This window comes from Trachypithecus francoisi, unplaced genomic scaffold (genome assembly GCF_009764315.1).
Source record: "Trachypithecus francoisi isolate TF-2019V2 unplaced genomic scaffold, Tfra_2.0 Lachesis_group14, whole genome shotgun sequence".
In the NCBI taxonomy this organism is placed as follows: Eukaryota; Metazoa; Chordata; class Mammalia; order Primates; family Cercopithecidae; genus Trachypithecus; species Trachypithecus francoisi.
The window spans coordinates 12,805,271-12,819,716 of NW_022681459.1; the positions used below are offsets into that span (position 1 = coordinate 12,805,271).

At 39.4% G+C, this 14,446-nt stretch overlaps 1 protein-coding gene and 1 non-coding gene across 7 annotated transcripts in view; both read right to left on the reverse strand.

Annotated features, from left to right (window-relative positions):
* APP (amyloid beta precursor protein) overlaps nucleotides 1-14,446 on the reverse strand; it is a 288,984-nt gene that overhangs the window by 52,748 nt on the left and 221,790 nt on the right. For all 6 annotated transcript variants that reach the window (XM_033232229.1, XM_033232228.1, XM_033232227.1 and 3 more), the window contains one exon: nucleotides 13,865-13,964. In XM_033232229.1, the coding sequence (XP_033088120.1) occupies nucleotides 13,865-13,964 (100 nt within the window). The remainder of the gene's footprint in view (nucleotides 1-13,864; nucleotides 13,965-14,446) is intronic.
* On the reverse strand, nucleotides 1,190-1,294 carry LOC117096830. Its single transcript, XR_004442665.1, has one exon. It is a non-coding gene; the product is annotated as a U6 spliceosomal RNA (small nuclear RNA).

Here is a 14,446-nt window from a genome sequence, read left to right on the forward strand (position 1 = left end):
TACAGAGCTAACTCTGTATGTCTGATCCCCTGCAAATGGCGAAGGCCTGGCTGAGAATTATTATCTCATGCTTTCAGAGAAACCTTTGCTTGTCCTGCACTGAAAAATCTGGCTGCAATAATCACATGGAAGAAGGTATGTTTGTTGGCATGTTTCATGGGCTGGCTTACGACTTCTAAGCAGAAGATACAAAATAATATAAAAATCCTGCAACATGCACAATGTATCTGATATTCATATTCTCTTTAAATATCTTAACGCTGACTTACATATTTAAGGGTATGGAGCTTTGAGCTTGGGAAGCATCTTAGTACTGAGTCACAAATGCTAAAAGAGGGCCATTTCTTCTACGTACCACACTGTCAATGAAAAGATGCTGAAAGTGAATAAACAGCTCTGCAAACCCAGTTTTGTTTAACTTGGCAACAGCAGTAAGTAAGTATCACTGGACACAGGGACACTGGGATAGATTCAGTCTTTAGTCTTATTCACCACGCCTGACCTTGGGCATATTACATGGTTTCCCCTAGCCTATGAAATCATGTGGCTGAACGAACTGAAAACTAAGGTTCTTTCCTTCACTAATAAATTTCAGCAAGCGACAGGAGTAAGAACGGTTGTCTAATGAGACTACCAAATGCTACGAGACACAGCAACCAATATCCCTTGCCCTCATGGATGCAGCTTCTTTCTTGTTTATTCAAAGTCTCCCCAAGCAAATTCTAAATTATTCTAAATTACCTGAGGAACAAAGATTGTGCCCTCATACCTGTGATGTCTCTGGCAATGGCAAAGAATATGGAACATGGGAAGCATTTAATACATATTTATTGAAGATCTTGTGTCCTTATTTCTTGAATCTCCTTGCTATTCACAATGGCAAATGATATGAATATACATATACATATTTATCATGATAAAATATATATAACATAAATCTTACTATTTTAACCATTTTAAGTGCAAGGCTCAGGGTATTAAGTATGTTCACGCTGCTATGCAACTGTGATGGATGATGCATTACGGACATCCATCTTCCCCGCTGAACTATTTTCAGTATTCCCAAACTGAACCTCCGTGCCCGTTAAACGCCAACTCCACAGTCCCTCATCCTCTCAGCTCCTGGCAATCACCATTCTACTTTCTGTATCTATGAATTTACTACCCTAGGTACCTCATATAAGTAAAGTTCCATATAAAACACTTTACAAAATTTGCATGCCATCCTTGCACAGGGGCCAGGTTAATCTCCTCTTTAATCATTCCAATTTTAGTGTATGTGCTGCTAAAGCAAGCATCATATATACAGTTTTGTTTTGCTTTGTTTTGTTTTTTGAGATGGAATCTTCCTTTGTTGCCCAGGCTAGTGTGCAGTGGCACAATCTCAGTTCACTGCAACCTCTGCCTTCTAGGTTCAAGTGGTTCTCCAACCTTAGCCTCCAGAGTAGCTGGAATTACAGGCATGTGCCACCACGCCCGGCTAATTTTTGTATTTTTAGTAGAGATGGGGTTTTGCCATGTTGGCCAGGCTGGTCTCAAACTCCTGCCTGCCTCGGCCTCCCAAAGTGCTGGGATTACAGGCATGAGCCACCGTGCCCAGTCTATCGTATATACACTTGTGAAAACCTCTAAGACTTCCTTACAAATGAAAGTGGTGACAGAACTAAGTCATATACCTAGTGATATCTCAATGGTGATGATAAAGTTAGTTTTTATTTGACAAAATCTATTTGCTATCAGAATACTATACTTAAAAATCATAAGCATGAACAATTAAATCACATGTATAAAAATTTTAGAGAACATGCAGCTATAGCAACTTCAATACTATACAGGAAGCTGAAGACATAGATCCACACCTAAACATCGGTCCTCAGGGGATGGGCAGACAAATTTCAATGCCCCCAGAACCAAAAGCAAAGACACAAGAGACACGTACAAGACAAAATAAGTTGCTGCCAAGCACTGTTTCAAAGAAGTAAGATTTAACTCATGCTTTCATGAGCATATGTAAATGCATACTTATCAAAAGACAAACACATAAAACATGCTATTTTAAATGTGCTATCTGAGGTCACTGAATCCATCTGCAGGAGCTGAAATTAAGTAACACCCTGGCCTTGACCCTCTGACCACCTGTTTCATGCTCCAAGTCCAAAGCCTCTTCATAAATAGTGTTTAGATTGCACACCAAGTCAACATTCCTTTGGACACGTCTCATAACTTGGAGTTAATAGATGGCTCCACTATTTTTGATGAGATATTATAACTAACGTTCTATGATTTGCTTTCTAAAGTAGTACATAGCGTATATGGCAGGAAAACTGTTAACTGGTAACGGAGCTCACTCAGAGAATACACGCAAAATTTGTTTCTGAGTTGAACACCAAGAAGCAAATTAACATGCCTTCCAAACTCTGTCTCACATCAAACAAATTCACGTCATTCCCAGTTAGTGTTTGTGGAAACATATTTCAAAATTAATCTCAATTTGGATTCATCTCCATACTCAGGGTGGCAAACATCACTGATTTTTTTTCCTCCTCTTTTAAAAAAATGAACCTTGAAGGCAGATGCTTGTGAAAAACAGAATAACCAGCCCTTGTTCCAGTCCAAAATCATTGGTTGTTCCCAAGACTCAACAAAAAAATCAGGACACATCTGCTCTAGTGTTCCATGCCAGGAAGTAGTCCCACAGCCACCACTGTGGTCTGACTTCACTCCCCAATCATTTTACTTCAGATTTCTTTTTAGATTTTGTTTCAAATTACAGGGCCATACAAACGAGCTGGTGAGTTGAGAAAATAGCTTTGGAACTGCATTGGATCATCAAAAGACACAGCAGACTTTGGCGTGGGAGACCCTGCCTCAGGCTCCATCCATTTGGTTGAGGTGCCCACACACGCACAAAAATAAAAGAACGGCATAAAAACAGACAAAAACTACTGACATGTCACAGTCATTATGGTTTAAGGAAAAGCTCACAAATAATTTCTCTGGAATCTCACCATAATTTGGAGTAAAAGATGACACCATACTAAATCAACTCTCTTGCTACTTCTAAATACTAACCTTCCTGAATGGGGCTCAAGGTGGAATCCTTTCACACCAGATATCAGTTCTAGTAGTTAAAGTGTTGTTTAAAACATCATTAACAAATTTATATATAAATATTCCCCCAAATGATCTATATAGATCCAATGCAATCCTCACTTTTTTTTTTTTTTTTTTTTTCAGAAATGGGGGTAGGGGTGAGAAAGATCTTAAAATTCATGTTGTAATGCAAGAGACCTCGGATACTCAAAGCAATATTGAAAAAGAAGAACAAAAGTAACAGACTCACACGTGCTGATTTCAAAATTTACTACAAAGCTATAATGATCAAAACAGTTTGGTACTACAATAAGCACAGGCACACAGATCAAAGAACTAAGAATTAAGAAATAAACCCATATTATCTATGGACAATTGATTTTGTGTAATAGTACCAACACCATTCACTAGGGGAAATAATAGTCTTTTTCTTTCTTTCTTTTTTTTTTTTTTGGAGACATGGTCTTGCTCTGTTGCCCAGGTGGCATGATCAAGGCTCACTGCAGCCTCAACCTACCCAGGCTCAGGAGATCCTCCCACCTCAGCCTCCTGAGTAGCTGGGACTACAGAAAGATGCTATCATGCCTGTGTAATTTTTTGTAGAAATGTGGTCTTGCCATGTTTCCCATTGTGGTCTTGAACTTCTAGGCTCAAGTTATCTGCCCACCTTGGCCTCCCAAAGTGCTGAAATTACAGACATGAGCCACTGCACCTGGCAAGAATAGTCTTTTTCAACAAATGGTGCTGGGACGCTGGATATTTATATGCAAATGAAGGAAGTCAAACCCTTACCTCACACCATATATGAAAATTAAAATGAATAAAAGATTTAATTGTAAGAGCTAAAACTACAACTCTTAGAAGATAACACAAGTATAAATTGTTGTAACCTTGCTTCAGACAATGGTTTCCTGGATACAATATCATAATAACTGCCACAAAAGAAAAAAACTGATAAAATAGACTTCTAAACTGAAAACTTGTGTGTGTCAAAAGGATCCTATCAAGGAAGTGAAAATACAACCTACAAAATGGGTAAAATATTTGCAAATACTGTATTTGATAAGAATTTAATAGTATCCAGAATATATAAAAATTCTTACAAATCAATAATAAAGGCAGGCAGAGCGCAGAGTGGCTCACGCTTGTAATCCTAGCACTTTGGAAGGCCGAGGTGGGCACGTTGCCTGAGCTCAGGAGTTTGAGGCCAGCCTGGGCAACATGGTGAAACACCATCTCTCCTATGCTAAGAATACAAAAAATTAACTAGGTGTGGTGGCGCGTGCCTGTAATCCCAACTACTGGGGAGGCTGAGGCATGAGAATCGCTTGAATCTGTGAGGCGGAGGCTGCAGTGAACTGAGATCATGCCATTTTACTTCAGCCTGGGTGACAGAGCAAGACTCTGCCTCCAAAAATAAAAATAAAAGTAAAAATAAAAATAAAAAAAAAGAAAGTAAGAAAGGTAAACAACCCAATTAAAAAATAGGTAAAGAATCTGAACACACATCATTTATTTGAACTGAACAAAATAATCCATAATAAATCATTGCAATGGCATGAAGAAAACACTGTGGTTGACGTTTAATTCATCAAATTTCTGCCAGCATCCATTTGGAGCATAATAAACAAGATCAATATACTGCACTGGATTATATATATTAAGGTCAACAATTTGTCTGACAGAATGGTAGAGATAGTTTTTTTTTTTTTTTTTAATAAAAGGAAACAGTTTTTACATTGATTAATCCTAGAAAGTCTATTTTTTTTTAAATGTAGCTAAAATGATTTACTTTTTCCTAAAATTATGGAGTAGAAATACACAAAAGAAAGTATCTGTTTGCCAAATGGGAAAACTATAAAAATCATTCAGGAAAATGGATGCTGTATTACATGTGAACTTTTAAAGGTCATTATCAATGACTTCAAAAGATCATCTGGATGACATACACTATATTTACAGATTCTATAATTAAACTCCAAAGCAAGAAAAAGAGAACTTACATATTATCACAACCAAAAAAGGCATAGAGAGCTAAATGTATACAAATCACTCTACGAGCCACCACTATGGGTGAGTTCAACACCTGAGGTCTGTAACCTCAAGTCTGTAGAGAGACCAGTTGGGGACCTAAAGTATGAAGTGTACCGGCATGCACACATTTGTATCTACGTGTGGAGACATTTCAACATGGCAGTCCAAATTGTGGGGAAAAGAAAGAGAGATCAGACTGTTACTGTGTCTATAGAGAAAGAAGTAGACATAAGAGACTCCATTTTGTTCTGTATTTGAGATGATGTTAATCTGTGACCCTACCCCCAACCTTGTCCTTGCAAGAGACATGTGCTGTGGTGACTCAAGGTTTAACGGATTTTGGGCTGTGCAGGGTGTGCTTTGTTAAACAAATGCCTGAAGGCAGTATGCTCGTGAAAAGTCATCACCATTCTCTTAATCTCATTGTACCCAGGGACACATACACTGCCAAAGGTTGCAGGGACCTCTGCCTAGGAAAGCTAGGTATTGTCCAAGGTTTCTCCCCATGTGATAGTCTGAAATATGGCCTCGTGGGAAGGGAAAGACCTGATTGTCCCCCAGCCTGACACCCGTGAAGGGTCTGTGCTGAGGAGGACCAGTACAAGAGGAAAGAAGGCCTCTTGGCAGTTGAGATAGAGAAAAGCATCTGTCTCCTGCCCATCCCTGGGCAATGGAACATCTCGGTGTAAAACCTGATTGTATGTTCTGTTTACTGAGAAAGGAGAAAACCGCCTTAGGGTGAAAGGTGGGACTTGCTACAGCAATGCTGCTCTTTATGTACTAAAAAGGTTTATGGAGATGTTTGTATATGCATGTCAAGGCACAGTACTTTTCCTTAAACTTATTCATGTCACAGAGATCTTTATTCATATGTCTTACTGCTGACCTTCTCCCTATGATGATCCTATTATCCTGACACTTCCCTTTTTCTAAGATGGTAAAGATAATGATCAATAAATAGTGAGGGAACTCAGAGATCAGTGCCGCGTGGGTCCTCTGTAAGCTGAGCGCCGCTCCCCTGGGCCCACTTTTTCTTTCTCTACACTTTGTCTCCTTGTCTCATTTCTTTTCTCAAGTCTCTCTTTCCACCTAACAAGAAACGCCCACAGGTGTGGAGGGGCAGGCCACCCCTTCACAACTGTCAGAAAACTAAGAGGCTGTCTTAATAGTATACTGTACTTTGCCATTTTGAAGCATAAAATACTTTACATGTAGGGCCATTCATTTGACAATGCATTTTCATTTATAAATGAGTGGTTCTATTTTGGAAGAGAAGTTGTCTTGGGTCAAAGATACACATTTAGACACAGGCAGCTGAACTTATAGTTCATGTCTGTTAGTTAATAACACTAGGGAAAATATGAATAAGGGGCTCTGAGACTATTATGAAACCAGTGGGGGAACAAGGCTTTGGCTGTTGATAGTAAGTATAAATGTTCCTGGCTGGGTGTAGGGGCTCACGTCTATAATCCCAGCACTTTGTGGGGCCAAGGTGGGCAGATCACCTGAGATCAGAAGTTCCAGACCAGCTTGGCCAAAATGGTGAAACCCTGTCTCTACTAAAAATACAAAAAAATTATACAGGTGTGGTGGCACGTGTCCGTAGTCTCAGCTACTTGGGAGGGTGAGGCAGGAGAATCACTTGAACCCGGGAGGTGGAGGTTGCAGTGAGCCGAGATCGCATCACTGCACTACAGTCCGGGTGACTGAGCAAGACTCCATCTCAAAAAAAAAAAAAAAAAGTTCTTATATCTAAATACTTAAGTCAGCTGTAAACTATTGAATCTATATACATTTAAAAGTCATTTCTTATGATAAACAAAGTGACAGCTATGTTATTATAAGAACAAAGTGACAGCTCTCTCTCATTTTATTTGCTTTTATGATTTTTTTTTTTTTGATGTTCATCCTTGATTAACAATTACACATAGGGATACTTGAAATTCTCAATAGTATTAAATTTCTATTTTGTTGGACTGAGAGGTGCTATAAATATTCTATTTTAAACCTAGTCTACTTTGGACTCACTAAACCCCCAAATCAATAGGCTTATTAGAAACAGAATATGGAAACACTGTCTTTGAAATAACCATGCTGCATTTTTCCTGAAAAGTGGAACATTTTATGAAGAGGCCACAGTAAAATTGTAATAAAAAATAAGCATTCTTTCATTATTGCGAATTTCTTGATTCCCCGCCACAACTTTCAATCTCACCCCATTCACTATGGATTTATTCAGGCAGAGATCTTTCCTGCATATGGTTTATAATAATTCATGTTTTTATTAATTTTGAATGCTAGAAGAAAAAAATGGATATGAAACAATTATGCCTTTGTTCCCTCTTTATTTCCTACTGCCTTTCTCATAAATTGGTTGTTACAGCATTCTGTAAAACAGCCATCTCTGAAAAGAGCTACATTTTTAGCCTTGAGGTAGCTGCAAAGAGAAGCACACTTTGATAAATAACCTCAGTGCCAATACAGAGAGTAGAATAGAATCCTTTTAGCAGAGATTTAAGGAAGATTACAAAGGACAAAAAAACACCAATCATTTTTAAATAACAATTTCACAAAGCAAAGGTTGAAGGGATAAACGGATTCTGCCCTTTTGAAGGATTAAAAAATAATTAAAGCAGAATATGAACATTGAAAAGCAGCCATATTTTCACTGAAATAATGATTCCATCATTTGTTGAATGAAAAAAATATTAACAAAGTTCTACATAGTGATTTAAAACAGAGAAGGAGATTTTATCCATATACAAACAATGCCTGAGGCCATTCTTTGCAAGAAATCTTCATAATCTGCCTGAAAATAACTTTTTTGTTTATAAAAACATTAAGCAATAAATGACTGAGCCTGGGAACCTGCACATAATAATTAAAATGGAATGAAAAAAATATGAAATTATAAAATAAAACATGGGCCGGGCACGGTGGCTCACGCCTGTAATCAGAGCACTTTGGGAGGCCGAGACGGGCGGATCATGAGGTCAGGAGATCGAGACCATCCTGGCTAACACGGTGAAACCCCGACTCTACTGAAAATACAAAAAATTAGCTGGGCGAGGTGGCGGGCGCCTGTAGTCCCAGCTACTCAGGAGGCTGAGGCAGGAGAATGGCGTGGACCCGGGAGGCGGAGCTTGCAGTGAGCCGAGATCGCGCCACTGCACTCCAGCCTGGGCGACAGTTGAGACTCTGTCTCAAAAAAAAAAAAAAAAAAAAAACATAAAAAAATAAAACATGGGCCTTTTATAACATAACTAACAGGAAAATTCACTTATTTGTCACATGAATAGCTTCAGACTGTGCTTGGCGGTCAAAGAGAGCAGCATAATTAAATCAAGTGTCAAGGTATGTGAATTGGGTAGATGACCAAAGAGCAGAGGGTCATGGTACAAAAAAGGACCATGTTGTAAAATTTTATTAATAACAGTCCTCCGAAACCTGATTTATGCTTTGTTTTTTTTTTTGTTGAGACGGAGTCTCGCTCTGTCACCCAGGCTGGAGTGCAGTGGCCGGATCTCAGCTCACTGCAAGCTCCGCCTCCTGGGTTCACGCCATTCTCCTGCCTCAGCCTCCCAGGTAGCTGGGACTACAGGCGCCCGCCACCTCGCCCGGCTAGTTTTTTTGTAGTTTTTAGTAGAGACGGGGTTTCACTGTGTTAGTCAGGATGGTCTCGATCTCCTGACCTCACGATCCGCCCGTCTCGGCCTCCCAAAGTGCTAGGATTACAGGCTTGAGCCACCGCGCCCGGCCTATGCTTTGTTATCTTTGCCAACCGCATCCATTTAGTTGACTTGATCAATCACAGCTTTAGAGAATGCTGTGGCTTAGGAAAGAAATCTGTTTTGTGTGGCACTTATGCTAGATGTCAAGGAAGGAGTTTCGGGCAGTTCTTTAGGGTTATGGAGGAGCCCACTTGATCAGTCCAAGTTAAGGATCATCTGCCTTTTTATCCTGGGGACTGGCTTCAACCTTATATTTATAATTACTAATATCTAAAAAGTACCAGGGTCCCTGCTGGATCTTGAGGAGGCAAGGATGACCAACATACATCTGGAAGAGTTCACAGGATAGAGGGTTGGTAGAGATATAAACAAATAATTTACTACAAGTTAAGAGTATGGTATTGGAGGTGGATACCCAGTGCTTTCCAACTGAGGTTAAGTAGGGGAAACTTCTACTTCAGAGAGGAAAATGGGTAGGAGAGAGAACATGGATTTTGGACTTCTGGCAGGTCTTGGTTTCCACCCCACTTTCATCACTTTACTATCTGGGTGGGGCAAGTGGTAACCTCTCTTAGGCTCAGTTTCTTCAGCTGTAAACCGGGGGTGCTACCACTGAATTTCCTGGTGCCATCACTAGCCCATATGCTGCCTTTTTGTGAAATACAAGAAAGCCACATCTCTATATGGGGGTTCTGTATCTCAGGGGGAACATTCATAAAGAAAGAACCTGACCATCAGCACTATCACAAACAGGCACTATTAGTTGGCTACATAGCTGTCACTCAATTGCCAGCTCTTTTCTCTGTTCTCTACGCAAATTACAAAGGGTTTATAGGACTTGGGCATTTTACTTGAATCTTGAAAGGTGCAACTTTTCAAGCAAGGAAAAACCACAAGCAATTTTTTTTTCTATTTTTTTGGAGACGGAGTTTCACTCTTGATGCCTAGGCTGGAGTGCAATAGTGTAATCGTGGCTCACTGCAACCTCTGCCTCCCAAGTTCAAGTGATTCTCCTGCCTCAGCCTCCTGAGTAGCTGGGATTACAGACGCCTGCCACCATGCCCGGCTAATCTTTCTATTTTTAGTAGAGATGGGGTTTTATCATGTTGGCCAGGCTGGTGTTGAACTCCTGATCTCAGGTGATCCATCGCACCCAGCCTACAGCTGTTTTGTTTTGTTTTGTTTCCTGCAGGGAAGTTGCGTAGTTCCGAAAAGGAGGAATTGAAGTGGGAGGGAGCCAATGCGAGACAAGAGGTAGGGTGATTGGCTGGGAGTCTAATGACACTGATGAGAGGACAAGATCTCAAGTAAGTAGTGGATATGCAGAGATTTCACATGAACACAGGAGGCAGAATATACAGGACCTGCGACTGATAAGAAATAATGCGTGAGAGAGGAAGGCATCATGGGTAAGTTTAGGCCAACCAAGAGAACTCAGAATAGTGTGTGTAAAACAAGTACATTTCCAGAAGGACATGAGTCTTACACACATTGATTGCGGGTTCAGAGGCACATGGGATATTTGGGGTCTGGAATATGGCACTGGGATTCAGCACGCTGGCTGTGGTTAGGCCTATGAATCTGGGATTCACTGAACTTAGTGGGAAAGTAGCATAAACAGACAGGATGCCTCAGGGAAGCACAATGGAAGATAAAAGGGCCAGGGCCAGAACTCACAAGCATGATGAACCCTATGCTCTGGTTGCAATTTACTGCTCACAAATTTGATGTCAATTTTCCCCTTCACGCACAGCACTCTTTCTTTCTAAGCATGACTCCATTCTTCCTTTCACCCATAACAGAGAATTCTAATTGGAAGTGTAATTGACTGAAGCAGACATACTTGTCCCACTAAAGATACTGGCAGTTCCCTAGACTGGTGAAAACCTCTTATCCATAAAGCACCTGTTACCATTATTTAATTAAACCATTGTACCTCTCTACAGATGTTTGACTGCATTAAGCACATCCTAATTGCTTGCATTTATAAGCACAAACTTTTATACAAAAGACATGCATTTTTAGGGACTTTAAAATTTTCTCCTTTTGCCAGTGTCTCTGAATTTTAGTATCCTATCTGTACTGAACTGACTCCAAATCTAAAATTTGATTATATATAGAAATGGCAAATAAATGCAACTCAGACTAATGACAAAGCATTTAATCAGAGAATATTAGAAAGAGTACAAGACATAACCCGGAAAAAAAATCTATGAAGAACCTATTTAGAAAGTAAGCTAAAAGTGACACTTTTTATTATGAGAAATTTCAAACACACACAAAAGTAAAAAGAGTAACATAAGGAACCTCTAGTAACATTTGGCTTCAGCAATTAGCACCCGTGGCCAATCCTGAAGTTTCAACTATATTCCTACTAAAAAGTGGCGTACAGTTTTAAACGTTCCTTCAAATGAAAAAGGACTACAGATGACAGCTAGGTTCAACCCAGAAAAGCTATTCTTCCCAGCGAACCAGTTCTGTAGCTTTGACACTAGGAGCTCAGACAGTGTACAGGGTTCATTACTGCAAACTTCTCTTTCTATAGAGAACAGTCATTTAAAAGTGGAAGCATCCATGATTCCAAATGAAAGGTTTTTAAAAAAGATTGTCTTTCAGAATGTGGCATCTAGTATATTTAGAATGACACACACACACACACACACACACACACATGTCATTATATATATATATATATATAGTCATTAATAAAAAAAAACTCAGCCATTAGGTTGGATTAAGAGCACATTACATACACACACACACAGACACACAACACATACACACAAAGAGCATATATGTAAAATGTTCTTAATCCAACCTAATGGCTGTCTTTTTTTTCTTTTGACAGAAAAAGATTCCACGATACGAACTATCTAAATATCCTCCCTGTAACTGAGATTTGAAGTTTATTGTGCTGTCCTATTCTTGGGTATTTTGTAATACTCAAGATATCTGAACCACCATCTGTTCTGTGGAAGTGTGAGTAATTACTGGCTAATGTGTTCGGCAGTATAGTGCCAAATAAAAAGTTCTAATAATTTAATTATAAAGAGTCAACAATAATTGCTGGGTGAGGGTGGAATACTGGTCATCAACTTTTTAGTCCTTTGTAGTGGCTTATTTCCCTATAGTTTGGTATTGCCTATGCCACTTCAACTGAAGTCACATGTGAAAATAGGCTTAAGATAGTGAGGGAAAAAATGTTATCTAGAAGATTTTAGCTTCAGTTCATTAAGACTGATACATTATTTGATTTTGTATCTTCTACAACTTTTTGGAGAACTCTTTTACACTTATTTAATATACAGCATTTTAAAGGTTCCTTACCGATGTCTATTCTCCAAGTATACCTGAAAAGTATATTCGTTTGCTAAAGAAACTTGATACTGTTCTCAATTCATGGTGTAGACTAAACACTCCACCTCCACTATCGTCATGAATTCTTGCTCAACACTGAGTTGCTCCTTCTGAACAAAAGCTTGGCACACTATGAAGTTGCTTTTTTTCTTTTCTTTTTTTAATAGAGAGGGGGTTTCACCATGTTGGCCAGGTTGGTCTCGAACTCCTGGCCTCATGTGATCTGTTCGCCTTGGCCTCCTAAAGTGCTGGGACACTGCGCCTCCCTGAATAATGAGGTTTCTTTTGCAAGTTACGTAGCTCAAAGTATAATTTCCGATTCCACCCATTAATGTGCAGTACTGAACAGAACATCATCACCTGACACATGCCAAGTATTTCACAGCAATACAAACAACATTTACAAGGCCGTGTAAGTCACGAAAGAAGGAGCAGAATAACACTGGCACAAAATGGAAGAAGTGAGGGCCAGCTGTTCTCCTGAGCGGTGTTTCAGGCACTTCAAAGTTGGACTTACTGTAATGGGTGCATCCATCAACAACATGCTGGGTGTTCTGATTCCAGATGATAACCTGTATCTATTTCCAACCCAACCAACAAAGGGCAGGATTCTTTATGGGGAAGGATATGCCAGACACATACTGCTTATATGTTGGTAGACTACACACTAAGTCTCCAGTATAGGTACATATGCTTACGTTGAAAGATGTACCAACATAATCGTCATCTATGTACCTTTGTGAAGTAAAGTTAAACAGTTATGGGCATTTTGGCAGTTGACAGAGACTTATGTGATATTTTATTCCATTTCCAAGAAAAACAGAAATGGGAGACCTTAAATGAATCATTAGTTATTAGGAAAGTCATTCGGAAAAGTAGGGACATAAAAGACAGTGGGCACACAATGTCAGTTTCCTGGTTTTGATAATGGACTATAGTTATGCAAGACGTCACTGGTGAGGCAAGCGGGTGATGGACACATGGGACCACTCTGTACTATTTTTCCAAGTTCTTGTGAGTATAATTATTTCAGAATACAGGTTTAATAGCCCACTATCTTTTAGGTTTAAACAACGGTGTGGTTCAAAGAACACTCATGGCTTCCCCGCTCCACCATCAAAGAGAGCTGTGACTTACTGAACATAACAATAACCTCAAAGTCAGAAGTCACAGCTATGTGTTTTGGCTGTGCTACTCAGAATGCATGTGACACAGGCCAGTAAGTTACTCAAATTTTCAGTTTGAGCTTTTCCATTTGTAAGATGGAACAATCATGACCCTCAAAAGATGAAAAATGAGTTTTTTCCCTCCATTAATTGTAAAGAACCAAAGCATCATAATTTGAGAGCCATAACAAGATTGGGCAAATTAGAAAATAATGCTGCCATGTACAATTCAATAACAAGTGTCCAATTATTACAAAACTACACCCTAAATCAGGTGACATTCCTCCAGTCTTACAAGTATGGAGAGGTAAGAACTGATTCAATTGCTAAGGCTAGAAAGCTAGTTCCATCCTGACAGTTTCATCATAAAAGACAACCTGTTTTATTAACTTTCATATTCCTCAAACAGATAACTACTTCCTCAATTTTCCTCTGGGGGAAAATACACTTCCATGTGCAGCATCAAAAGAACAGCTTACTTACCAACTTCATCCTGAATCTCCTCGGCCACTGCAGGCACGTTGTAGAGCAGGGAGAGAGACTGATTCATGCGCTCGTAAATCACACGGAGGTGTGTCATAACCTGCATTAAAGCATGACAACTCCAGGTCAACAATGTCTGGGGTAGGAATGGTTATTTTTCTTACCAAGCACTGCAGGTAGATACAAACTTCCAAAATAAAACTGGCAAACACTGCTACTGCTAAAAGGTTTAACGGAAAGGACAACTTTATTTTTCTTGTTCTCTATTTCTGTTTTCTAACTTTTAAGCTCAGGTTTAAGGCTTATCTTTAAACTGACCATTATGCTTATAACAGCCAATTAAAAAGGCCACCTCTGCCAAGTCTGATTCCTAATACTGAGGCTCTCTAAACAGACCCTGATGCCCTCAATACATTTCTTTGCAAATTTCCCCATAGAAAACAACACATCTCAATTTGATTGGCTATTTCATGCTAACTATATATATATATTTTAACTCTTCCACTCAAGAAAATTTAAAATTTCAGAGTTCCTAAGGTGGATCCCAGTTTTCAGCCTCTGGGAAGCGGGGAGTATAAAATA